Raw genomic sequence first — 25308 nt, 5'->3', positions numbered from 1 at the left:
CCTGTCTTCGTTTAATATCTTTATTCGTTTATTTGAGTCAATTTCGGTTTACGTGTATAACAATTTGTAGCATTCATTATCTTATATAGCACGTACACACATATATATATATGTATATATATATTTCCGTATAAATACAAATTCAACTCGAGTTTAGCCATATCGTTTCATTAGCTAATAGTACGTAAAAAAAAGAAAAAAAAATTCTCAGCGATTTATATACTAGAAGTTTTTAGGTGAAAGGACTTTCCATTTAATGCCTTTTAAATGCCTTCTTTATATATTTTTTGTGTAAATATATACATATATGCTTATATATACGGTGCAGCGCGTTTCACAAGTAACAATCTTTTAAATTTCGGAACAAATGATGGCCAACTGTTGGCGATTGTCAAATAATTTCGAATTCAGCCAGCTGTTTTTAATTAGGATATGTAATCGAACTTACCGCAAAAAGTTGTCAAATGGGAAATTGTGTTCTTCGAACCGAATGAATAAATGCTATTATCTCACTTCATACAATTGTGAAACGCACTGTCCCTCTGCATACATATATGTATTTTATATCCATTTAGTAAGTGTGATTCAAAAACGTTACTGAGTTCTATTAGAGGATTACATTGATTAAAGCTTGAGCTAGAAATGTGCCAGGTTTTCGATTCGATTGGTTGGTTGGTCAAAATGCAGGTGCGACTAGGAAAGTACTATTCGTGTATTCGAGTGCGTTCTATTATGGTCTCAGGATCATATACATTATGATCATCATATATTATAAGGTTGTAGCGGACAATCGGTTCATGTTAAAACGGGACCAACAACGAACTTTTGTTTAATGTTTGGTAATTATAATTACTTGTGTTTAACATGGAATCATATGGTAAATGCTTGCAAAGTTATTGTCCTTTACTGTTTAAAAAACGTTCTCTAAATTGAAATCTATGTGTGTATTAACGGTGCGTGTATATATATAACATTCGCTTAAAAAAGTTTTGATCCTTGAACCAACTAAATCTAAATTACAAAACACGCGGCCCTACAAAAAATTTGAACGAACACAAATCACAAAAGTACAAACATTACATATGGTACCTATATATCATCAATAATATTATTAGTATTATTATTAATATTTTATATCGACTATGGATTGTAGCTATCGTAAATACTTTGATTTCCTTCGATACGATTCTCCGCTCTTGACACAGACGCACTCTGAATTCACTTCGTTTGCTATTATATCATATCACAATGCTTAAAGGGCTCGCCGCTTCTCGATTCTCGATTATCGATTATCGGTTATCGAGTTTTGTTCTCGATTTCGATTTGGGCTTCAAATTCAACAACGTTTGATTGCCAAACGACGATCTATCTATAGAGTTCTAATATAACAGGCTCACTGGTCGCTAGGCTAAACCATACAGCTCGCGAAATAATTGTATTTCCATTGGCTTTATCAATGCTATCATTATTGATTTTACTCCATTACGATCTCTATCTATCAGTTTTCATTGGATTTACCCAACGAGAATGGAACTTAAAGTGGGAAATTTGAGCTGCCAAGTGGCAGATGATTTGAAATGGTAAAATAATATGAGAGCTCTGAAATGTAGCCAAGTAAGATAAACAGGCCCTTTTTGGGACACACATCTACAAATGTTCTGTTTCCATAAACAAGAATGGAAATAAATATGCTATATAGAAATAATATCTAATAGATAGATAATGCCAGTTTATGCAATTATTTCGCTCGCTGTATGCGACAAATTTCAACAAGTGTGTGGACTCTTTTGTTTTCGTTTTTCAGATCGAGGTTGCATCATCATATAAGATATACTCGGTTCAATAAAAATCGGTTCATAACAATTAGTGCGCTCAAATATGGGTAGCTAGGTTACTAGTTAAGTGGATCGTTTGTCCTTTGGTGCGGGTTTTTAGATTACATAATAATACTTCTGGTTGTGTGTGTGTTCGTAAGCAGTAGAAAAGTAAGAAAGTCTCATGGCTAGAGTGTGGTAAATGCAATTTTCCACAAGGTTTTCTTCTGTTTTTTTCGTCGTTCTCTTCTTTTCTTCTTCTCCCCCCCAAAAAAGGTATATCTCTTCTACGAAAGGGGTTTTTCCAAATTAAAAGGGCGGTGCAGTTAGTGTCGTCAGTGAGGCAGAAAATTTCGCCGTTGATGTGAGCCGCCGCCGTCGTCGCCGTCTGTGATCTTCGCGAGACTTCTATCTAGACGATGCTGTTCCGCTTGGCGGTGGAGCGTTGCAGGGTGTTTTGCATGGCGGCCACCACCGCCTCGGCGCCGCCCGTGAAAATCGGCTGATTGACCGCACGCCGCAGGACATGCCACATGGCCACCGGTTTCCTAAGCGACGAGAGCATCTGGTGCCAATGGCGCAATCCCTTGCCCACCGCACAGCTGCCGGCCACGATGTGACCCAACGGGGTCACCCCACTAGTTGTCACCCCGAACACGGTCACCCGCAGCTGGGTGGTGGTCAAACTGGGTGGCGGCACACTGAAGATCATCGATTCGTTGAAGATCGGACTGCGATCCTTGCGCTTCAGTGAGGTGCGCTTCTTTAGCACCTTGCGATCCTTGTCCATCAGGTAGACCTTATGATGAAAATAAGTAAAGATTAATATCAATTAGCAATTGGTGACCCCGAACTTATATATTATAGATTTCCCACCCACCTTAACGAAGACGCTGTGCACCGTTTCCGCGGATTCCGGAGCCGGTTGCTCACCGTCCAGCTTGAGATTCCGTGCCTTGACCACGACGATGGTTAGTCTTTCCGCCGTGGGCAGATAGCTTAGAGAGAACATTAGCTCGCCCCAGCGGGCGTTGCACTTGCGCGAATCGGACAGTGGTATCCATGTGGTAATGGGGCGTGGCATCTCACCAATTTCCATCTCCGCCTCGCCAATGAGCGTGTGGGCGGGTCCATTGTGGTACAGATGGAACCACAGCGAATGGCGCGCCTGTCGCTTGTGCAGCCAGAAATCGAAACTTTCGTTGTAGCTGGGTGTCAGTGTTCCCTTGACCACCTGAATAGTAAATGGCAAATATGTTATATAATATGAATTTTGCTAGTGTTTAATTCAATTTCACCTTAGTTTGCATAGCTCCCGGATGATCCGGCACCAAGTAGATGCGCACAAAGGTGTCCAGGGATTCAACGCTGAATGGACATATGAGTCCCTTGGCCTCCAGGACACTAACAGTCAGTTCCATGCCCTCGTTGCTAATACTCATCCTTTGTAATGGATTTATGAATCTATGTAGCATAGAGATAATTTCTAAAAACAACTTACTGATCGTAGTTAAGGCCAACGCATAAATATCCGGTTATCTGAGTGTAGGGCTGATCCAATTGATCCAGGAATAGAGTGGAGTCCGAGGTTACCGAATCGCAGGAGATGGCTCGCTCCAAATTGATGCCATCCATTGAACCGGGCACCGATCCCGCATGTGAATCCAGGGATACCTGGGAGCTGTTCCTTCTGCCCAAGCCCATGCCCAGACTCAATGTGGAGTCCTGTCGCAACAGGGAGCGTCCAAAGGACCAAGTTCCATTGCCATTTCCGTTGACATGACCAGATCCTGGTCCCGTACCATTGCCATTGGCCATCGGACAATTGACACCCAATTTCCGAAATAGATAATCCTCCGAAATGGTCTTTTGCAGTAGATGCGGACCCTTGACGCGTTGCGAGAGTCCCGTGAAAGGATTCGTTGTGTTATGGATCTTCAGGAGTCTGCTGGACAGACTTTCTCTCTCCACGAAGGGATTGCCATTGTGATGTATGGTGGATGGAGTATCCGTTGAAATAGGCCCATTTGGAGTCTCTAGAGGAGCAGTTATAGGAGTACATTCACTTGTTGAAATAGTCGTTTTTTCCAGAGAAGCCACCGTGGCATTCAGAGGTTCAGAAATGGGATTACTGGGTATCTGCTCCGTTGATTCGCACAGGAAGGGATTAGTGCTGGAGTTTCTACGCTTCAAGGCAGGCGCTTTTCTCTCACCCTCCCGCATCGGGGTCACCACGGTCTGCTCCGGCTGGCATCCGCTATTGTTGGCCGGCTGCGTGGACACTTGCCGCTTGGCAATGGGCCTTGGAATCGCCGTACCCGATAAGTTCACCGACGTCGATGCGGTGAGTCGTGGCGGAGGTGGTGCCTCCAGTGGCTGCGGCAGCACACCACCGCCGCCAGCACCGCCCGCAGTTCCACCATTTTGTCGCAGGCAGGAGCGACGTTCCTGATCGTTGGATGTCACCTGCTCGCCGGGCATGATGACCTCGTTTACCTGGCTCAAAGAGAAGGTAACCGTTTTGCCGGCTGCTGCAGCACTATTCGGAGATGGAGCTGGTCGATCGGGCGGTGGTGGAATCTTAATACCCGAACGCGGTAGATGCCACATGGCCGTGGTGGCCTGCAGGGCACTGGATGATCCGGTTATCGAAACCGCACCGCCGCCGTTCATCAGGAACAGATGCGTCTGATGCGTCTGCTGGGAGCGATTGTAGTCCTCCTTGTCGATGGTATCGAAACGCTTGAAACTACCACTGGTGCTCAGCAGGAACTCGGAGCCGGATTGTATCTGTGGATGAAGAGAAGTGCAGATATTAAATATTTAGAATTTATTAACTAATTGAAGTATTAACATCCTCAGATACATTTATAAAAATGCGCAGGATACTTACACTGGCCATATAACCATTGGCATGGAAGAGCTTTTGCTTGTGATTGGATAGTCCGATCTTTTCCTCCTTGCTGGATCGCATACGCATCCAGTTGGCGGCCCGCGGACCAAGACAGTGGCAGGCGAACAAGATGCCCAGGATCAGAACTGCCAGGAGCAGTAGCGCCAAGGTAATGGTGAAGCTCATCATATCCGAACGAGTGCCATTCGTTTACCAATCGTGATGCATCTCTCCGTTCTTCTGATGGAATAAAATATGCTATTTTACGTTGCTAAACTTTGAATTGGATATCTTTTATCATATCTTTTTAGATAAAGTATAATGTTGCATTTCTTCGTTTTCCTTCACAACTCAACTGGATAACAATGACTCATCTGTGCGCAGTTTTCACATTCTCAAAAAACGAAAATAAAACCCAAATGTTTTCATCGGAAACTGATGACAATGGGGGTATAGATGGGAGGCATGGCATTCTAGAGATTTGAAAAACACTTTCATCTCGCATCGCTTTACACTGAGCAATTTGCCTCATCATTGCGATGTGGGTGCGTGTGTGTGTGTGTGTGTGTGTGGGGTTTTCTTTTGGGGGGGCGTGTACAGGTGCTCGTTCTCGTTCTCAATCACAAACTTTGACAGTTTCTCAATTGAATTTGTAACCGAAGACGCAGCATTGCCACTTCAAAGCGGCGGCCACCAGAAGGGGTGACACGCCATGCTCGTAGAAGTGCTGCGGATGTGGAGGAGGTTGGTCCAACGCGACCATTGTCATGGATCATTCCGTTGACAGACCTCCGAATCTCTTTATCATCCACCTTATCATCCGCAAGGGACTGATGCCACGTCAGGCACTCAACGAGCTTAGGTAACTCGGGACTTATGACGGATTACAGTCAAACCTCTTCGCAGTGAACACATAACTGCATTTTTGTCCAAAAATCATTCCCTTGATTTATTGCAAAAAAAAATCAGTTTTTTGTTCAGAACTTTTGAAAGAATGATCCAAATATGGAATATCATACCTCGTTGAACTCGTAATTAAATTCCTAACCGAACTGTATTCAAAAAGGAAAATTCTAATTTTTCGCCATTTTTTGCAAATTTTGATGATGTTACCCCTTACAAAAAATGCGAAAATTTGGCCAAAAAATTATTTTACAAAATCCGTTCAAAAGTGATAGGGATGGTTAGTATTGGTAATAGGGAGCATAAAATGGTAATTCTTTTTGCTGTGAGGGCATTTTTAACCAAGTTATACCCAAAAAACCGATCTTAATTATTTCAATTTTTGGAAAAATGGTTTCCCTGATTTTTTGTAAAAAAACTAATCGGTATTTTAATCAAAACATTGAAAATAATAATCCAAATATGGAATGTCATACCTCGTTGAGTTTGTTTTTTGAATCCCAATCGATTTGCATTCAAGTTTGGGAATTCTAGGATTTTTCAATTTTTTGCAAATTTTGATGATGTTACCCCTTACAAAAAATGCGAAAATTTGGCCAAAAATAAATTTTACTAAATCAGTTAAAAAGTGAAAGGGGTGGTTAGTATTGGTTATAAGGAGTATAAAATGGTACTAATTTTTGCTCTGTGACCATTTTTAGTCAAGTTATAGCCAAAAGAGCCAACTTGAAAATTGAGTTTTTTGCCAAAAATAGTTTCCCAGATTTTTTGTGATAAAATATTCGGTATTTTGATCAAAACATGGGAAATAATGGCCCAAATATGGAATGTCATACCTCGTTGAGTTTGTTTTTTGAATCCCAATCGATTTGCATTTAAGTTTGGGAATTCTAGGATTTTTCAATTTTTCGCAAATTTTAATGATGTTACCCCTTACAAAAAATGCGAAAATTTGGCCAAAAATAAATTTTGCAAAATCCGTTAAAAAGTGATAGGGATGGTTAGTATTGGTAATAGGGAGCATAAAATGGTAATTCTTTTTGCTGTGAGGGCATTTTTAACCAAGTTATACCCAAAAAACCGATCTTAATTATTTCAATTTTTGGAAAAATGGTTTCCCTGATTTTTTGTAAAAAAACTAATCGGTATTTTAATCAAAACATTGAAAATAATAATCCAAATATGGAATGTCATGCCTCGTTGAGTTTGTTTTTTGAATCCCAATCGATTTGCATTCAAATTTGGGAATTCTAGGATTTTTCAATTTTTTGCAAATTTTGATGATGTTACCCCTTACAAAAAATGCGAAAATTTGGCCAAAAAATTATTTTACAAAATCCGTTAAAAAGTGATAGGGATGGTTAGTATTGGTAATAGGGAGCATAAAATGGTAATTCTTTTTGCTGTGAGGGCATTTTTAACCAAGTTATACCCAAAAAACCGATCTTAATTATTTCAATTTTTGGAAAAATGGTTTCCCTGATTTTTTGTAAAAAAACTAATCGGTATTTTAATCAAAACATTGAAAATAATAATCCAAATATGGAATGTCATGCCTCGTTGAGTTTGTTTTTTGAATCCCAATCGATTTGCATTCAAATTTGGGAATTCTAGGATTTTTCAATTTTTTGCAAATTTTGATGATGTTACCCCTTACAAAAAATGCGAAAATTTGGCCAAAAATAAATTTTACAAAATCCGTTAAAAAGTGATAGGAATGGTTAGTATCGGTAATAGGGAGCATAAAATGTTAATTCGTTTTGCTCTATGACCATTTTTAGTGAAGTTATACCCAAAAAACCATTCTTAGATATTGCATTTTTGAAAAATGTAATTATTTTAAAATTTTTTGGAAATTTTTATCCAAAATTTCGAAATTAGTTTCCATAAATCATCCAAAATGTGTTTTTAGTATTGTTAATTAACTTTGTGATTTGGAACTGAATTATCGCATATTTCTTTTAGGGAAGCTGCACTGTATATTGCCAGATCCATTAAGCCTGATTATTTATTTTCTCTACTCTGTACTCATTAATTTGCTCGGAGATGCATCGTATCCAGTTCATTGAGCTGGGAATTAAATCGGTTTAATTATACATACATGCCTTGGGTAAAAGAGCATTACATTAATTTACCAAAGCATAGGGTAGCCTATTAGATACCGTGTAATACGAGAAAGGATTTACTATGTAATTGCTTAAAAGAAACTAGAGTTGCAGCTGTAGCAATGTTAATTTCCATTTTTAACAATATTATTTGATTGCAACTCAATAACAAATTAAAAGGATTTCAGATTTGAGATGCTCTTTAATTAGAGGTGTTCTTAGCTGCGATAAACTTACAAAATAAAACAGAAAATACACAATCTGTTTTATAATCCTCATAAAGCAATGCCCTTCAGAAGGCAGTAAAAAGAGCATTATATTTGGTGAAACTGTCGGTAATTTCAGTCGTAATTGGCCATTAAAATTTGGCTAGTTTAGTAGGGCCAAGTTGGTAGCACAACGCTTGTGGCTTAGAAGAACTTTTAGCCGGGCCAAGAGGCAGCAGCCAGCTGAAGTGCCACTTTTCATTAACCTACTGGGAGGTCATTCCACTGGCTCTTTGCTCTGTCTTTTGTTGCTGCAGGTGCACACAAACACACACACTCACGCAGGCTCCTCCGATAACTGATATATGTATATGTATGTATGCGCATATACCATATATATATGCTATATACACTATATTTGGTTTTGGGCCTGAAAGTGTCGCACCGAATTAGCCAGAGATGACCTCTTTTGGGCCATCAGAAATGGGACAAGCTGTGAAAAGTGAACGCCAGTCACGTTCGGCGAGTGACAACTGTAGCCCTTACCCCATTTTCCATTTCCATCGAAAAAAAAACAAAGAGCAGAAATCAAAAAACTTTTCACTGTGAAATGGAGAGTGAAAAGCGGGCGAAAGTCAAAGTAATCAGAAATGGGAAAGAGCCAGGGAGATGGAGGCTCAAGATAAAAGGCCAAAAATCTAGAGCAACGCACACAGACACACCGAAACGCAGCTCATTTGGATTTTCCTGCATTTTTCCCACTCGCACTTTTACCAAACAAAACAAAACAGAACAGAACGGAACAGAAGAAGAACTAGCAATTGCTTACCTTACTTATCCTTGCTGATCATTTGGCCACATTTAAATGGCAAATATATTAGTTTATCACTCTGATTTAACAATACAAATAATAACAAGTAGTAACGCTGCGGAAAGAGGAAGAGCAGGAAGCGGAAGTGCGGGCGGAAAATTCGCTCATTTTCGTAGACCGTTCGGTGCCAAAACTCGCGGCCAACTGGGGGAAAGCTGGTCAAAACACAGCAACAACTTTGCTCCACTTTCTCTTTGATATGCGTTTTTGCAGCTTTAAGCTTTCGTTTTGAAAACAATGCAAGCTTCGTCCTTTCTAACGAACTTTGCGTCGGCAAAAAAAGGCGAGCTTTTGGGACAAGCTTTGACACAAAGGTTAACTATTGGCGAATGCTATAAATGCACCATAATCTAAGGGCACAGCCAAAACTTCACCTAAATTCTATAAAATTAAAGGAAAACGCCATAAATGCGACTTAGGTTTATCCATAAAACGGTGATGATAAATGATAGAAGCGAGCTTTTTATGGCGAAATTTTCTGCTATTTAAATGTATTTATCTTAAAGAACTTGTACTTTCTAATAATTAACTACCAAATTTATTACAAAACGTTTTAAAAGAATTACTCTTGTTTAAAATGTGCTTAAAAGTATAAAATTAACTAAAAAATATGTTCTTTGGGCATATAATGTTTTTACATACGTAAATAAATTGTAAGAATGCGTAAATCTACTTAGAAAACAAGCGCATCTTAGAATATTAATGTTTTCGAAGTCTGTACTGAATTCATAATATTTTAATAAGAATATACGAATAAGAATAATATGTTCTAGGCGATATTTTCCAGTTCGCTCGTGTCACGACTTCCACCAAAAACACGTGCGGCGCATATCTGTCCTACGAAGGGGCTGAAATCGGCTTGGAAGGCATATAACATATATCGTAACTGTTATACTTTTCCCATTTGGCAATGCCGTTGTACAGCATGCCCATTTCCGGTAACAGCGATACTTCGGCTACTTTCCCCCAACTGTTAGCCACTTCCCCTGCCTGTTGGTCATGGAGTAACTTTTGTGGATCGCAAGCTATAGAACAGTTTGACCTTACTCAATGTTACTGCAATCCCTAATCCTGGAATTTTAACATTTGCCGAATCCGAATCGCTTTAAGCGGATTAAGAAAGCAGGAGAATGAAAAACTAAAAGAATGATAGGTGCGGGTAGGGGAATGGGGGTGCCTTCCGTCACTCCTCTCGGCTTGCAGGGTAAACGGCGGTGGGGTGCAGCGGGGGGGGGGAAGGGGGGTGAGTTCTCGAAAACCTGAATAATAGATAGATACACACACACAAGGGTCGGCCTTTCGGCCGATAATGGCTTTAATTCGTGGTCAATCTAGCGTGACTCCCCAAAGGATGCTCGGCGCGAAATGTTTTTACATCTCTCGCTCTCTCGTTGCCCCGAAGCGCCTAATAAATTTCACATTTTGCAACTTGCCGCATTTTGATTTTGCGGCCATTACGCAATTTTTGGCACTGCCGAAATGCCAAAAAGGCGAAAGGCATATATCCCAATCCCCAGCTGAGCCACGCCGCAATGAAAATGCTGAATACAAGAAAAAAAAAATGAGAAAAAAAACCACTAACGATTAAAAGCACACTCAGTTTGGATAATTTTCACAGAATTATTTCGCAATTCCTCTGACAGCAGCAATCAGCAGATTGTTCGCCAAATCAAATTGCTTTCAATCGACACTTTGGCGAACGATATTTCCACCGGACAAGGGGGCTATAGCCACGATGCTCGATATTCTCGATTGTCGGTCAAATCTTGGTGGGCAGAAAATCAAAAAAAAAAAAAATAAAAAAAAAATACAACACAATAAAATGAAATAAAATGAGAGAAATAAAATAGGAAAAGGAAAACCGCATTTCAGGCTAAAATGAAACAATAAAAACGAGTGCTGGGGTCGCAAAAATGAAAAGGTCTAAATTGCAAATGAAATGCAACCGAATCAAATAAAAAAAATAAATAAATAAAAATAAAAACCAGAAAACAGAAAAACAAAGGGGCATTCCCGAGTTGAAGAGTCAAAGGGAAAGCAAATAAATTGTACAAATTGTGGTAAATTGCGACTAACACAAACAGCAACTATGTTGTGAGTGCCACTGTATAGTATGTATAATAATGCCAAATGCCGAAATGATTTCAAATGCAATTTCAATTGAATTTGCAAACAGGCTTTTCCGAAACCAACCAGACCCCACACAACACCCCACAACCCCCCCGCCCCGAACAGATCGGGCATTACGAAAAAGTTTTAGGCCATACAAATAACGGCAAAGTACCCCCCATTTTCCATTTTCCCATTTTTCCATCGAATGCCTATCAACGAGCCCGTCAATTCATGGCAAAATATTGCACAAATGTTAAGAGACAGGGCTGCGGCAATGTGGAAGGGGGTACAAAAAAAAAAAAACAAAAAAAAAAGAATAAAAGTTAAGTAAAGGAAAGGGGTAAAATCGGGTGGTTGGGGGGTAACTAACAGGCGGATTTTCCTGGGGATACAGCGGCAGATGCAGCAGCAGCGGCAAAAGCAGCCTGCATGAAAACTCGTTGGCCAACAAAGTTTTCCACCCTTTGGGCCCTTCCAATCCCATTACCATTACCATTTCCATTTCCAAGCCCAATCCCCCCAAGCCGAAGACCACCCACCAACAGCCACCCATCACTTCTCCATCCAGTTCCCTTTCCCGTTCAATTGACAGTCCAATTAACCGGGAATTACCCGAAGTATGTGGGCCCGTGGAAGTAATCCCCATTCAACGTCCCGAGTCCCATTTATCGCCAACTCAACTGGGCCCCTTAGAAGTGTTGTAATTACATAAGCACCGCCATTTCATTTTCTCATTTTTTTTCATTTTTTCCATTTTTCCGCCTGCAGTTTGCAGTTTGCCAGTTTTCCACCCGCGCGGAATTGTTATAATTACAAATGAAAAGCTTTAAAAACGAGCACAACCCATTTCATTTTTTTTTTTTTTTTGTTCACCATCATCAGCTCAGTAAGCATAATTAAAACGGCACAACTCTTTAAATATATATATAAATATAAATATATATGTATATATTTAGTTATATAGTTATATCGCACTATATATGTAGTGAAATGGAGTTCATTTGGCCAACGGTTCAATGAACTCCACTGGCGATTTTCAGCAACTGCAGCCAGACATTTTTTCATCCTTCCATCTCCCTTTTGTCGGTCATAATTATAAATAAATGTTTTTAAAAGGAGCTGCGCACAAGCACTGGAATTTGCCCAGCTTAAATATCCGAAAATTCAGTTTACTTTACTTTGCAGAGATTCAATAAATTTCGCCTGACATTTTTATGTTTATCTACCAATTTCTCGGTGAATTGCGATCGTAATTAAATATTTGTATATAAGTTCAGAGGAAACTGGAGATGTGCTGCAGATGCAATTTGCTCAGGAATAGAAATATGTACAAACATATATCTGAGAAATCTAAAGAAAAAATATATATATACAGATATTTAATTAAAACACCAGCAATTTTTGGTGCAAACTTCAGACGTCCGAAATCAGTTAAGTTTGTCCAGTTTTCTGGCGTTCAACGAACTGGCTGTCACTCACAGTTGTCCTTTTCACTCAGCTATTTCGAAAAAGTGTCAACAGCAGCAGCCTTTTTATTAGTTTCGAATTGAATCGATATTACGGAGTTGCTGCCATCAAAAAAGTTGCAAATTTAATTTTCGAAAGCGAGCAGGAGCAAGTAATTTAAGTTTCTTCGCACAAACTTTCGGCTAAGTGATATAAACTGTCAAGGAAACTGTGGCCGCCGCAATTTATCAGTGATTTTATTAAAGAAAAAAAACAAAGTTCAAGTCATTATCTTTATGAAATGGGAAATAATCGAATAATATGAAACGTTTATTATGGCATAAAGTTCGTAAAAAACTTTATGTTGATTGGCATCCATATTAAATAGGTAAATTTATAGGTTGGAATATAGACCTTCTCTATGAGGCAGGCATTTTCCATGGAAATGTGTTCTTAGTGTGAAAAGGCAAAGTGTTGAGGGGCGAGCTCGAGCTTTTCCCCCTTTTAATTTTCCTCAAAACTGGTAATGTAAGTTTTCATCGGCTCAAAAGCGAATGAATATAACACAACAAAAATTTCTGTAAATTCAATGACGAGCCCACACACACACACACACACACACACAGATGAGCCCTATATGTATAGCTATATTTTTTTAAAGACTCCGAGAAAGCCGGCTCTGTGATAAGCTTTCAGGGCATAGGCGGGATTAGTTTCCATTCATGATAATTCCTTTTTTTATTATTATTATTTTTTTTTTTTGCAAACCCCATCACCTTCCCCACTGCATGCCCATGCCATTCCATCCTATTCCCACTATATCCCCACTATATGTGGCATATATATACATATATATATATATCATATTTTTTTTGCAGCTCACTGCTCGTTTTTGCGCACCCTTTTGCACCGCGCGGCTTACCTTTCGCTGGTTGTGCAGAGAGGGGGATGCCAGGGGATAAGGGTTAGGGGTTAAGGGTGCACCCCCATCCACCCCACGCCCGAGGCCTTCATTATAAGCGTAATCTAGTCATCGTGCCTTCAAACTCGCCCATTGATGCAGTGACTCTTTGTGTCTTTCATTGCCAGGCGCACACACATGCAGGCGGCAAAAAAATGTTCACCGAATGCGGGTTAATCTGGTCTTAATTCGGATTTGCCACAGAGACAGCTTAATATATTTTTAATTGGTATTTCCGCAAATATTTAAGCAGTTCAATGCACTCCATCTGCTTCTTTTGCACAGATCAGTACAACTTTTTTTTTTTTGAGTTGATAACTCAGATGGGCCACACTGCGTATGAGTGATGCCATAAATGCCAAGGCATATTTCCACTATTTTATTAACTATTTTATTGGAAACACAACTTAAAGAACTTTAGTATTAGTTATATTACTTTAGAACATTATTAACATTATTTCTTTATAATTAATGAACAATTTCCAACTAACAAATTCTATTTCAATAGTTATTCCTATGAAATATATATGTTACACAAAATGAATTTTTTTTGTAATGCTTAATAAATAAGTATTACTCATTTAGAAATAGTTATTTACCCCTTTTTGCGCCCAGTGTAGGTACACATGTAACCAAACTAGTTTGAGCGGATCAAAACGTGGGGCAATACGGCGCACCTGGTGGGCGGGGCTGTGGTAGTGGGTATGGTTGATGGTCCTGGTGGACCAGGTGCATTTCCAAGTGCCAGATGACGCTGCCTCAGCATCGGCATATCCGTTGCCCAGCTGAATGAATGATATACCAGTTGCCCGTTGGACAATGGACAATGGGTCCACCTGCCATCTGACTGACTGCGGCTGGCCCCAGCCACGCCCCACTCTCTCAGCCCACCAACTACACACCCACACACACACACACACACGCACGCATAGAATGATTTGTCAACAAAGGCCGAAAAAAAATAAACCGTAAGGGGAAAGGTGCGTGGGTTGGGTTTTGCACATTAAAAAACAAAAATACAAAAATAAACGAGCAAAAAAAAAATGAAATGAAAGAAATCGGAAAAAGTGCGCCGGAAAGGTGGCAAGGAAGTGGGCATTGTAGAGTCCCGTGGCCGGATTCGCATTGCGACTCCGGTCCGGAGACCATTTGTCGTCGTCGTCGGTTGAGATTCCAGCGACGGACATGTGTCCTCGATGGCCATCGATGTAGACGTCGATGTCAGCCAGATGGCCCCACGATTGTGGTCGCCTTTTCATGACGAAGGGCCAACTGCGTTTCTATGGCCAACTGTTCATTTTTTTTTTGTTTTTTTTTTTTTTGTTCCCAGCCAGCCAGCCTGCCAGCCAGTCAGCTAGCCAGCTAGGCAACCAACCAGTGGCACCCCCAGCTGGCTTTCCAAACCATTTTCATTTTCATTCTGATTCGACGCCCCCTGCCCCCATGCCCCCCTGCTCCCCTGCATCCCCTGCTCCCTGCTCCCTTTCAAACTGATCACTGCTGACGTTGGCGTGACTTTTGTGACTTTGGGTGTGACCCCAGCGGAGATGCGATGATTGTTCAAAGGGGGTTTTAGCCATGAGATTTATTCGGCCGGAACTGAGAACTGGGAACTGGGATTTTATATGTTTGGGCTGGCCGACGAGGGGCAAAAAAGGAAAATAAAGATGACAAAAAAGTAGGTGGCGTTTTTGCCGGAACTGAGATTTCATATTCAGCCAGATGGCAATTTACGGGTAACAAAGTTGATTTGTCACACGAGTATCCCGTGGTCTTTATTTACTTTCCGATAAATGTTGTTTTCATTAACTGGGCATTAAGTTGCACGAACTTTTGGCATTCGGCAGATGGTTTTTGTATAGTGAATTCATTTGAAAAGAAAAGTGCTTAAAAGTATGCAACAGTTTATTCAATCATACTTGCACACTTCAAGGCCACAAATACTTAATATATATATTAAATTTTCGTTACTCTTTAAACAGCATTTGCCCAAAGAGTTTCTAATCGCACAACCTTTGCTTTCGCCCAAGTGCTTTTGGCATTAGTTTTGGGTATTATTTTCTAAACAGCCTTGTTCGACTAAAATATTTGTTGGCACATTTCGCAAGTCAAAAATTGTGCTTAGCATTTAATTTTTATTGTCGAAAATGTGCTGGCCAAATATTGATTCGCCGAATGGGTCGAATTTCCGGAAACTCAAGCGTCGACAGGAAGAGAGGCGCAAAATAATTATATGTACTTAGGACTGTTGTCCCAAGCTCTTCGGTTAACTTGAAAGTGTCAGGTACCAGCAGTTGTCAGCTATATATCCATGTAACCATATATATATATATATATAGGTAGGGCATAAAGTAGGGAATATAAACAATTGGTGGGCTGTGAAGCTGTAGTTGAAGCTGAAGCCCACCTAGCTAGCTACTAGCTACACATTTCATAAAAATCTCCTTTCTGATATAAAATTGTACACAGCCGAGGCAAGTATTGTGGTGGGAATTGTCGTGGAGAGGGTCCTCCAGTTGCTCTACAGCCAACATGGATGTGTCAGCATAAATAACAAGTGCCATACACTTTCTGCTTTTTGCCCGGATTTAACTGCAACATTAAGCTCAGCTGGAGCAGCGCAAAATGGGCCTTAAAATGTAAACAACAAGTTGACAGACAAATGACATAAACTACACTCCAAAGTCATCGTCTTGCACTAAATGTAACTTTAATTTGATGCTGACTTTTAACGGGGCCCGTGGGAGAAGCACTCGACATGGATTTTGTTCCATTGTGACTGCCATTAAATGTCATCATGATTCAAAACAAAACCAAAAAAAAACAAAAAAAAACAAAGTTTAATTTATGAAGTCATTAAGTCTTTACTGTAATTTATAGTGCTTACTTATGCGTCGGCTATTTTGCGATATAAAATATTTTATAATGCAAATGAATAATTCACTTGCCACCAAGAAAGCATAAAATTGCATATGGGAATTATGTGTTTCGTAACATTTATTGTGTTTGAACACATATCCTAATTATGTTAATAATAAGTCTAAAACATTTGACCAACAAACTAATTTAATATTCGTTTTTTTTTTTGTGTGCGTTCTTTCTGGGCAGCACTTCAATAAATATTTGATTTAATAATGACTTGTGGCTACAGCAATTTGTATAATTAAATACAATTATTAATTTTTAATGAACTCGTTACATTTATGTATGTGTTTATCAAACGTTTTGGCAATTAAGTGAGCTAATCAGCAGAATTTCCAGCTATTTCATTAGCAATGCAACAATGCGGCATTATTGATACGACGAAATTGACAAATGCCATTTATGAAAGTTATTTAATCATGACACATTCAAGTGCCTCCGCCCACATTTTCTCTTTTTTTTTTGCTTTCAATTAGAGCTGCTAATCATTAGCGTTTGTTGTTTGCTAATAAAAAATAAAAAAAAGAAGAAATAAATAAAAAAAAATTAACACACACACGACAGCGATGACAGTTTTATTTGCAAATGGGGCGTGTTCCATTTGTTGCACTGTCATTGCCAACATTTCACATTTCACATTCCACATTTTCTATTTTCCTATTTTCCTATTTGCTGCGACATGTAGCGTACATAAGTACTACAATATATATGTTAGTCCCTTCATTAGTTAACCAACTTTTATGCTCTCATAGTCGAGAGCTCTTCTGTTTATCTTCTCATGTAAGCCAATATTCCGGCCAAAAACTTTTGCTGCCACCGCATAATAAACGAGGGGGGTGGGGTGGAGAGGGGGTGGTGTTTTGGTAGAAAAATAGGAGGCCAAATGCGACATATACGTACGACACAACTTGATACCCAAACTCAAAGTAAGGCGGCTGTACATGCTGCATCTTTAATGGGCCCAACGAAAAATGAAGCCAAATGAAATGAAATGAAATGAAATGAAATGGACTGACAGTAAGAGCAGCTGAATTTATTACACTAAAGCCCCGGAATGACTTATGTAAGTGTCGAGGGGCAATGGCTTTAACCCTCCACTGGGCCAACGCCCCGAAAATCCATCGATGAGTGGAGCCAAAGGCGTTGCATACTTATATGTGGGCTGGGCAAAAGTTATTAAAATCAACAGCAATAAATTAGCATATTTTATGCTTTCAATGCGAATGCATGTGTGTGTGTGTTTGTGCAAAGTTTTTGGCTCACTACTCAGTGTTTAGTGCTTAGAAAATGTGGCTGGCCAAAAAAAAAAAAAAAAACTAGAAAATACTGATACTCTGAAGTGAAGAAGGACCGACCAGGCGACAGAAATGCAGCAGGCACATAAATCAGGACAAAGCAAAGACAAGGGAGCAGGAAAAGCATACCAAGCCCCACACACACCCCCCACCAACCCACCCACAAAAATATTAGGAAAATGGAGGAAAATGCAGACAGAGCGAGAGAGATAGAGTGGAAGGGAGAGGGAGACAGTTTCCCTTGCCAATGGACAAACAAGTGAGGATTTTACATTTTGCTGGCCAAAAAAAGACGAAAAAAACAAAAAAGGAATTTATGCAAAACAATTGTCAACAATGAGGGACAGAGTTTTCCCAGCGAGGTGGGTTAGGGGTTTGGGGGATTAGTTGGAAAATATGAAAAGTGGGTGGTTGGGGGTGGAAATTCCAGGGGCCTGGGCCCAAAAACGAGTGCATTGTTCTCGTTACCCCACAACCATTGACTCGCAGGCTTCCGGAAAAATCAACTGCAAATGCGTAACGCCTTCACAGGCAGGCCAAAAAAACAAAAACAAAAAAAAAAAACATATAATATAAATTCACCGGACCTCCCCCACACCCGTCCGCAAATTTGTGCGACCCTAAACCGCACTGCAATGTGACATTATCTGCTTTAATTGCATAATAAAGCACTTTTAATTAGGTTTTTACATAAGAGCCTCGACCGGCGCAACGGCCACGCCCCCATTGAAAGTGCCACCACCCAACGCCCAACGCCCCGAAAAACCGCACAAGTCGTTAAATGCGAAAGGGGTTTTCCGAGGGGGTGGGTGGTTTAAGGGGTTCATTGCTGGGAATTCGACTATAGGATCTGTGAACATAAAACAGAATCTCATTTAAAAACTGCTTAAAGAAGAAGCGGTTTGGGTGTGGTCGCTACACAGAGAAAAACAAACGTAACATAAAGATGAAATATTCCAAAGTTTAAAACAAACGAAAGAAATATTAATGGATCTATAAAATACTACTTTCTTCTCACATAAAGAAAATCGAATGAAGAATAAGCATGCTTAGAAATATTATTTGATAATTCCAGAGTTTAGAAGGTTTAATTTATAAATTTATTTATTCCTAATTCCCCAGTTGCAATGCCAACTTTCTTAATCGTACAGCTTATTATTATATTTATATAAAAATATATTTTTATTTTTTATCAATGGTGGCGCAAATCTCTCAACGAAAATGCAGCGACAACAAAGTTTGATTTTCCTTTTGAAATTTTATGACCGACGTGAATACTCAATGGATTGCAGTGGCAAAGTGTGGGAAAGCTCAATGTAGTAAAATGGCACGATGAAAATAGTTTAATTAACGAAAGTGTATAGAAGAAGCCAAGAGGGTTTACTTTTCCATTTTCATTACGCTTAATACCAATCAATCGATTTGAATAAAGCAGCAGCAGTAGCATTTTGCATGTTTATGTTTTTCCCCTTTGTTTGAAAAGAACATGCAAACATGTTGCTGGCAAATACAAAATAAATATAAAAGTAAAAATACAAAATACGAAATACAAATGAAAATAATAAAAATAAAAAAAAAACAGCCAGCAAACAAGCTGGCAACGAACCGTTCGTGTATATTTTTTGAAGTATTTAACACCTCTTGGCAAACAGCAGCGAATGCAGTGCACTTTTATTGACAATTAATTTCGAACCTTTCAGCTGCTTTTGGCATTACATTTGCCCATTGTTTATTTATTGCGATTTCGTTGGCGGGACGCAGCTGGAAAAAGCATTTTTATATTTGTACGCGCGAGTGAGCGCCATCGATTCGATTTGATGGCAACATTTTTGGAAAACCCATTCCATATTACAGTTCTATTCTTTTATATTTGCTTCTAGATTTTTTTTTTTTTGACAGTGTCTTGAAAAGATGCGGGCTGTGGAAAAAGGCGTGACACAAAAGTTTTTGGCTGTCTATATTCCCATATCCTTTATATCCTTTACTCTTTCGGTGCGCAAAAAACAACGAGAACGTGGAGCGGGCGAAAAAGTGAAAAACTTAATCCAAGTCCAGTCGAGCTGCATGCACGCAATGTTAACTTTTGGGCCAAAAGGCGTGGAGGTGACAGCGGAGTGTTGAGGGGGCGATGGGTTTTGGTTAAGGAATAAAGGGGGGGGGGGGGTTGTATGCCTGGGCTTGGCCCAAAACGACCTTGCCATACTGGCAGAAGCTGAACTGAACTGAAACTGAGGCTGAAACTGAGGCTGGAGCTCCGCTTCTGTCGCTGTTTGTGCTTCAATTATGCCAAAAATGCGCACTGACACGTAAAAATAATGCATACTTCAAGGCGCGCCACCGAAACCGCACACTATATATATGTGAACTATATGTGTGTGAATGCAGTGGGAGCTCCCTAAGTGCGCACAGCTTCACACTCAAAAGCTGGAGATGCTTGCTTACTTATATAATTTTATATTCATAAAATAATCACCACTTTTATGCGAATCAAAATGTTGCTGATTTTGAAAAAACCCCAGTATTTTTTCGATATTATCGGTTTTGAGTTAGAAAAGTTCAGTTTAGGCAAGCTGGCCCGTATATATGGCACACATATAAATGTAGCACATGGGTATGAGGTAAAAAAAAAAAAAGAAAAGGAAAGGGGAACCCAGTTGACAATGCCCGAGGAGATGGACACGGACACGGGAAGAATCGAGAGAAGGCTGGTCTGATGAGAGGATGGGGGTGGGGCAAAGCGGGAAAAGCGGTGAAAAGCGGGGGAAACGTGCGGGGTCGCTGAAGTGAAATGAGGAAAACCAGCACCGGCAGCCATGGCAATGCATATAACATTTTAATTTCCTGCTTATTAGCTGGGCCACACCCACAAAAGGCGGCCCACGCAAACTAAACCAAGCTCACAACCACAGACATACACTCACACGCACACTCGAGCCCGCATGCACCCACACTAGCTCGCCACTAAGCACACACACACACACACACGCTGGCACACCAATACAACTAACGAGCCCGCACTCACTCACACACTCACTCACACACACACACGTGCGCCAGTCACCCATACCCGCACAAATAATACAATACAAACAACGACTTGGAGTGCACTCTGCGAAGAGATTAAAAATAGATTTGAAGAAAGCGCTTAAATGGAGCAAATATAAGCCGAGAAAGCGCTGTGGAAAACCTCGGAAGTGGAATGGAAAATAGCAAAGAGACGAAAGCCGATAAGTGGCAGAACAAGAACCTTCAAAGATTTAAGGACAGTCGCTCAAACAATATACTAAATCCGGGCTTAAGGTGCACCGACATCTCAACTATGTATTGTAGTATATAATTGCATGTGGAAAATGCTGCATTTCGAAGTTTTTCTATCAAATATTTGTAGAATGTCTACATGTTGCATATAAGATTCTTAAAAACTGATCAGTCAAACTGTTGTAAATGAAGAAAAACAGGATATTGTTGCATACTTTTAAGCACCTTTTTACTATTGTAAATGAAGAAAACAAGATATTGTTGCATACTTTTGAGCACCTTTATACTTTTGTAAATAAAGAAAACCAAGATATTGTTGCATACTTTTGAGCACCTTTATAACTTAATTCACGTTTTTTGAGATTGGCTAGAGATTCAATGCAATTCTACCAATTCTTCGTAGTTATAAACATGCGAATAGAGTTAAAAACTCAACTTTTAGACATTTTTGCCATGCCAACCAACTGAAGTTTTAAAGCTCAAGCCTAATTAAAGCCGCAGAAAAGGGTGTGGCCAATATCAGGGGGCGGGGGGAAAAAAAACGGGGACTGACTGTGAAAAACAAGATGGGCACTTGAGAATCGTTGAGAACAGACGGCGCAAAACCGACGAAGAAAGGAAATCCGATAAGTAGACGGGCAAGAAATGGCACAGATTACAAGATATTTGCCCATAAGCAGATATCTTTTGCCATTTTTTTTTTTTTTTTTTTTTTTTTGTTAAATATTGCAAGTGGGCAAGGGAAAAAGTTAATAATAAAAACCACAACTTTAAAATGGAAGCATATGGCGAGTTCACACACATTTCATTTATGGCTAATATATATGTGTTCAACTTAATTAAAGCGAATGGAAAACCTTTAAAAGCAATTTGCAAAATATGCAAATAGAAAACGACTCTTATCTAAAATTTGCATTTCACTCGTGTACATAATTTTTACACCAAAGGGCAGGCACATGAAGTTTACTCTAAAGTTTTTGTGCTTGGGGACTAGTTTTCTTCAACGTACGCGTATTCTTTTTATTTATTTTTCTTTTTTTGTTTTTTTTTTGTTTTTTTTTTAGCACAAAGTGAATGTGAGAAGGAGGAAAACTAGAAATCTTCAGTTTATTTGGCTTGTATCCCATTAGTGGCGTGTACAATGCACATATGTATGTATGTATGTATGTACATATATATTTAGCTATTTCGGCCTTAACCAAAATCAAATAGTTTTTGCTCGCAAAAATGTTGTATAAATAAAAACAATGTGTGGTAAAAACATGGTTTTTAATTGGCTGTACAACATTGACCTGGCGTACGTGACGTATGAGTGATATTTATGTGTATTTGTGAATGACTTGCACAAATAGCCAAGAGAAATGGCCGAGAACAAGAGACGGTTAAATGCCGACCAGGATGAGGATGGGAAAGGGAATGGTGAATAAAAAAATGTTGGGCCAAATGGATGAGGAAGGGGAAGGGGAAGGGGAAGAGGATGCAAAAGGAGCCAACGAGCAGGACGAGAAAATCCAGTAGCGAATCTACCCGGTGACCCAGGCGACTAACGGGACATGCGAAGATGCAGTGGCAAAGATACAAGTACAGGCTGACAGGGCTCCTCATGCACACAGATACTCAGCTGCAGGATACACTCACTCACACACACACACACACGCTAAGTCACACAGACACGCTAAGCGAGACACACGGACACACACTTACGGGCCAGCACACACAGACACGAGACTCACACAGACAGAGCACATAAATGCAGGCATTAGTACACTGCGGCAAATTACGTGGCACATGTCTGAAATAAAAATTAATAAAAATTAAAATATATATATACATATTTAAAAGAGACTGTGCTATAAATATCATTTAATGTGCATCAAAATGATCACCATTTTGATCATATTTTTGAATAACTCTTTTAAATCCAAATCCAAACTGTTTACCAGTTGATCATTTTTCCCTTATTTTTATTAATTATTAAACATCCGATTATTACATATTTCTTGCGGTGTGTGTAAGTGTGTGTGATGCGTTTTGTTTGTCATGAGCGCGGTTGGCATCCAGCCTACGAGGCCCCACATCCGCTTCCCTCTTATCCAGGCGGTAGGACCTCCACCTCGTGCTCCATCTGCTGCTGCTGCTTCTGCACCTCCTCACATCCCCAGATATCCCCCACATGCCCACACCATGGCAATTGTCCCTCTGCATCGCTCGTTTTCCTGTCATACCCCACACATTTTTCATTACACACTCTGTCCCTTGCAGCAAACGAAATTTTTGGATGCGCCTCGCGCGTCTTGCCACGGCGGCTTGTACTTTGCCACACTCACACAATCAGCCACTCACACACACACACACACACCGGCACACTCGACCACACACACACCAATGCGACACCAATACAGATGGCCATAGTGAAACACACACATGTGGCCAAACAATATAAATCACCAGCACTCACACACAGAAACGTGGTGGAGTTTTGAGGGGCGACCGACCGACCAGGAAGTAGGATGAAATATCGATTTAATATAAGCCAGCGAAATGTATATACATATTTGGAGAATTATACCAAAACGTGACTGAAACATATACAAAAAAGGAGAGACGAGACGACGGTCAAAAACAGCAAAACGCCCCGTTACGTAATCTGCCGCAATGAACATTTTCGGTTTCTTTTTTTTTTTTTTTGCCCCATCGGCTGGCCGCATAAAATGTGCAATGCGATATCGCCATATCCATATCCCCATATATATATATATATATATATATACTTATACATTTATATGCCATACATTTTATGAACGTTTTTTTTCCCCCATTTTATAGGCAATACATTTAGTTTTTATTTTCAATCCGCAGCTATAAACTTTAGTTTTCATTCGAGATCGTCTCGAAAAAAAAAAGTCTGCAGGTGCAGCTTCACCTTAATTTTTTCCCCATTTTCAGCTCAAAAAAAGAAAATGTACTGCATTTGAGAAAAATAGACAGTCTGCTCGATTTTAAACACGAAATTGTACAAGCCAAAAGAACATAATGTCCAATGAAACATCTTTTTTTTTCTTTTTGTTTCCTTGTTTCCTTTTACCCAACATGTTTGCATTTAATTAATGCGTACACATGGCTTAAAAGCTGATTATCCTTAATTAGTGTTGTCTTTGGCCACACATTTTACCTGAGAGCATTTGGCGTAGGCTAGATTTTAGCCGGCGTACGTGGCGTATGAGTGATTTCAACACGATGTCACTCGGTCTCTGTGTTCTGTGTGTTCGGTGATGTTAAAAAAGTAGGCACGCCTCAAGTCTTAAAGCTTTTTTAAAGCCACCAAGTGATTTTAAGCAAGTTAATGTATGATTATAACACATATTACGTATACGTAACTAAAAAATACATTAGGCTCATTAATAAAAAACGAAACAGTTAGGGGCCAAACTACAATTGACATATTTAAGTTTCCCAAACACAGCATTCAAGAAATAAATTTTCCAATATCCTCATAGAGTGTTAAAATTATTATATTTTAGTTTAATTTTAGTTTGTTTTTCAAACAGAATTACTAGGTATTTTGGGCTCGAGGCACATGACCGCATGGGCTCTCTTATGGCTCTCTTTCCGGCACAATGACCCTGCTGATTCCCCCCCCCCCCCCTTTGGTCACGCCCCTGGACAAATGTTTCGTGGACAAGAGTAACGGCCAGGTCACCAGGGTTGTGGTCACCGCACTCCGGGTCGTTCGTGGTCCATGGTCCTCACCGTTTCGGCCTTCTCATCCCCATCCGCATTCGCATCCTCATCAGAGTCCAAGTCCTGGTCGAAAAGGCATTGAAAATGTTGATAATTGAATTCACACGTGAATGATCACAATCTTGAAGCCTTTACTTGCGCCTATTGGCCAGCTCTGCTCCTCTGCTCGCCGGACCACTTGTGCAGCAGAATTTGGTTCGAAATTTTGGGATTCGGTCGTGGTCGTGTGGGGATGTATGGCTGGCATGGTGGATTAATGGGTTTGGCTTCTCTGGCCGCACGGCCATGGCTGCAATGGCGGCAATGCATTGCAATGGCCTGGCCTGGCTGGTCTGCAGGAGGCCCAGATTGAATCGCTGGCTTTTTGGCAAGGGCCAAAGGAAAATGCCAAAGCCAAAGCCAAGCCCAAAACCGAGACCAAAAGCCAAGTAATTATGATCGTAAATTGATTAGGCAACGAGAGAGGCATACAAAAAGCGGGTTAAAAGGGGGCGTTAGCCGCACAAAAGGGGGTTAATGGAATTAGTGTTACATAATCTCTGTTGTTCCACTACCTGTTGTTGTTGTTGTTGTTGATGTTGTTGATGATGATGCTGGTGCTGCTGATTTTGCCGACGGGTTAACCCACAAACAGCACCGGCAGCCCTTCAGCAAATCACCTAAAAACTTTTTGGATAGCTTAACTTTTTATAACCACTGCGCTCATAGTTCTGCAGCCACTTTTCCGCATAAAAAAGATAACAACTTTTATTGATCTCAAGAGTCTTGGGCGAAAATAGAG

The 25308-nt window shown here is 40.0% G+C and overlaps 1 protein-coding gene and 2 long non-coding RNA genes across 4 annotated transcripts; 2 read left to right on the top strand and 1 right to left on the bottom strand.

Moving 5' to 3' along the window:
• Positions 1-8: 8 nt before the first annotated feature.
• Syt12 (Synaptotagmin 12) lies at positions 9-8940 on the bottom strand. Of its 2 annotated transcripts, none has more exons than NM_132650.2 (6): positions 8751-8940; positions 4708-4947; positions 3316-4604; positions 3113-3257; positions 2695-3048; positions 9-2613 (listed from the first exon to the last, which is right to left on the bottom strand). In NM_132650.2, the coding sequence occupies exons 2-6, from the start codon at positions 4894-4896 to the stop codon at positions 2227-2229; spliced, it is 2364 nt and encodes a 787-aa protein (NP_572878.1). In that variant the 5' UTR covers positions 4897-4947; positions 8751-8940; the 3' UTR covers positions 9-2226. The 2 variants fall into 2 exon arrangements, with proteins under 2 accessions (NP_572878.1, NP_001259513.1); NM_001272584.1 differs by having other exon boundaries at positions 4708-4944.
• Positions 8941-22085: 13145 nt separating this feature from the next.
• On the top strand, positions 22086-22602 carry lncRNA:CR45709 (long non-coding RNA:CR45709). Its single transcript, NR_123895.1, has one exon. It is a non-coding gene; the product is annotated as a long non-coding RNA:CR45709 (long non-coding RNA).
• Positions 22603-22916: 314 nt separating this feature from the next.
• Positions 22917-23307, top strand: lncRNA:CR45708 (long non-coding RNA:CR45708). The gene has a single exon (NR_123894.1). It is a non-coding gene; the product is annotated as a long non-coding RNA:CR45708 (long non-coding RNA).
• The last annotated feature ends 2001 nt before the right edge of the window (positions 23308-25308 follow it).

The sequence above is a fragment of the Drosophila melanogaster genome, chromosome X, assembly GCF_000001215.4.
Source record: "Drosophila melanogaster chromosome X".
NCBI classification, from domain to species: domain Eukaryota; kingdom Metazoa; phylum Arthropoda; class Insecta; order Diptera; family Drosophilidae; genus Drosophila; species Drosophila melanogaster.
This window is presented reverse-complemented; position numbering and strand designations above follow the sequence as displayed.

Coding starts and splice junctions, on each gene's coding strand:
- Syt12 (NM_132650.2), bottom strand. CDS start 4,896: ATGATGAGCTTCACCATTACCTTGGCGCTACTGCTCCTGGCAGTTCTG. Junction 4,605..4,707: donor CCAATGGTTATATGGCCAGT/GTAAGTATCCTG, acceptor CTTCATCCACAG/ATACAATCCGGCTCCGAGTT. Junction 3,049..3,112: donor CGGGAGCTATGCAAACTAAG/GTGAAATTGAAT, acceptor TTTACTATTCAG/GTGGTCAAGGGAACACTGAC.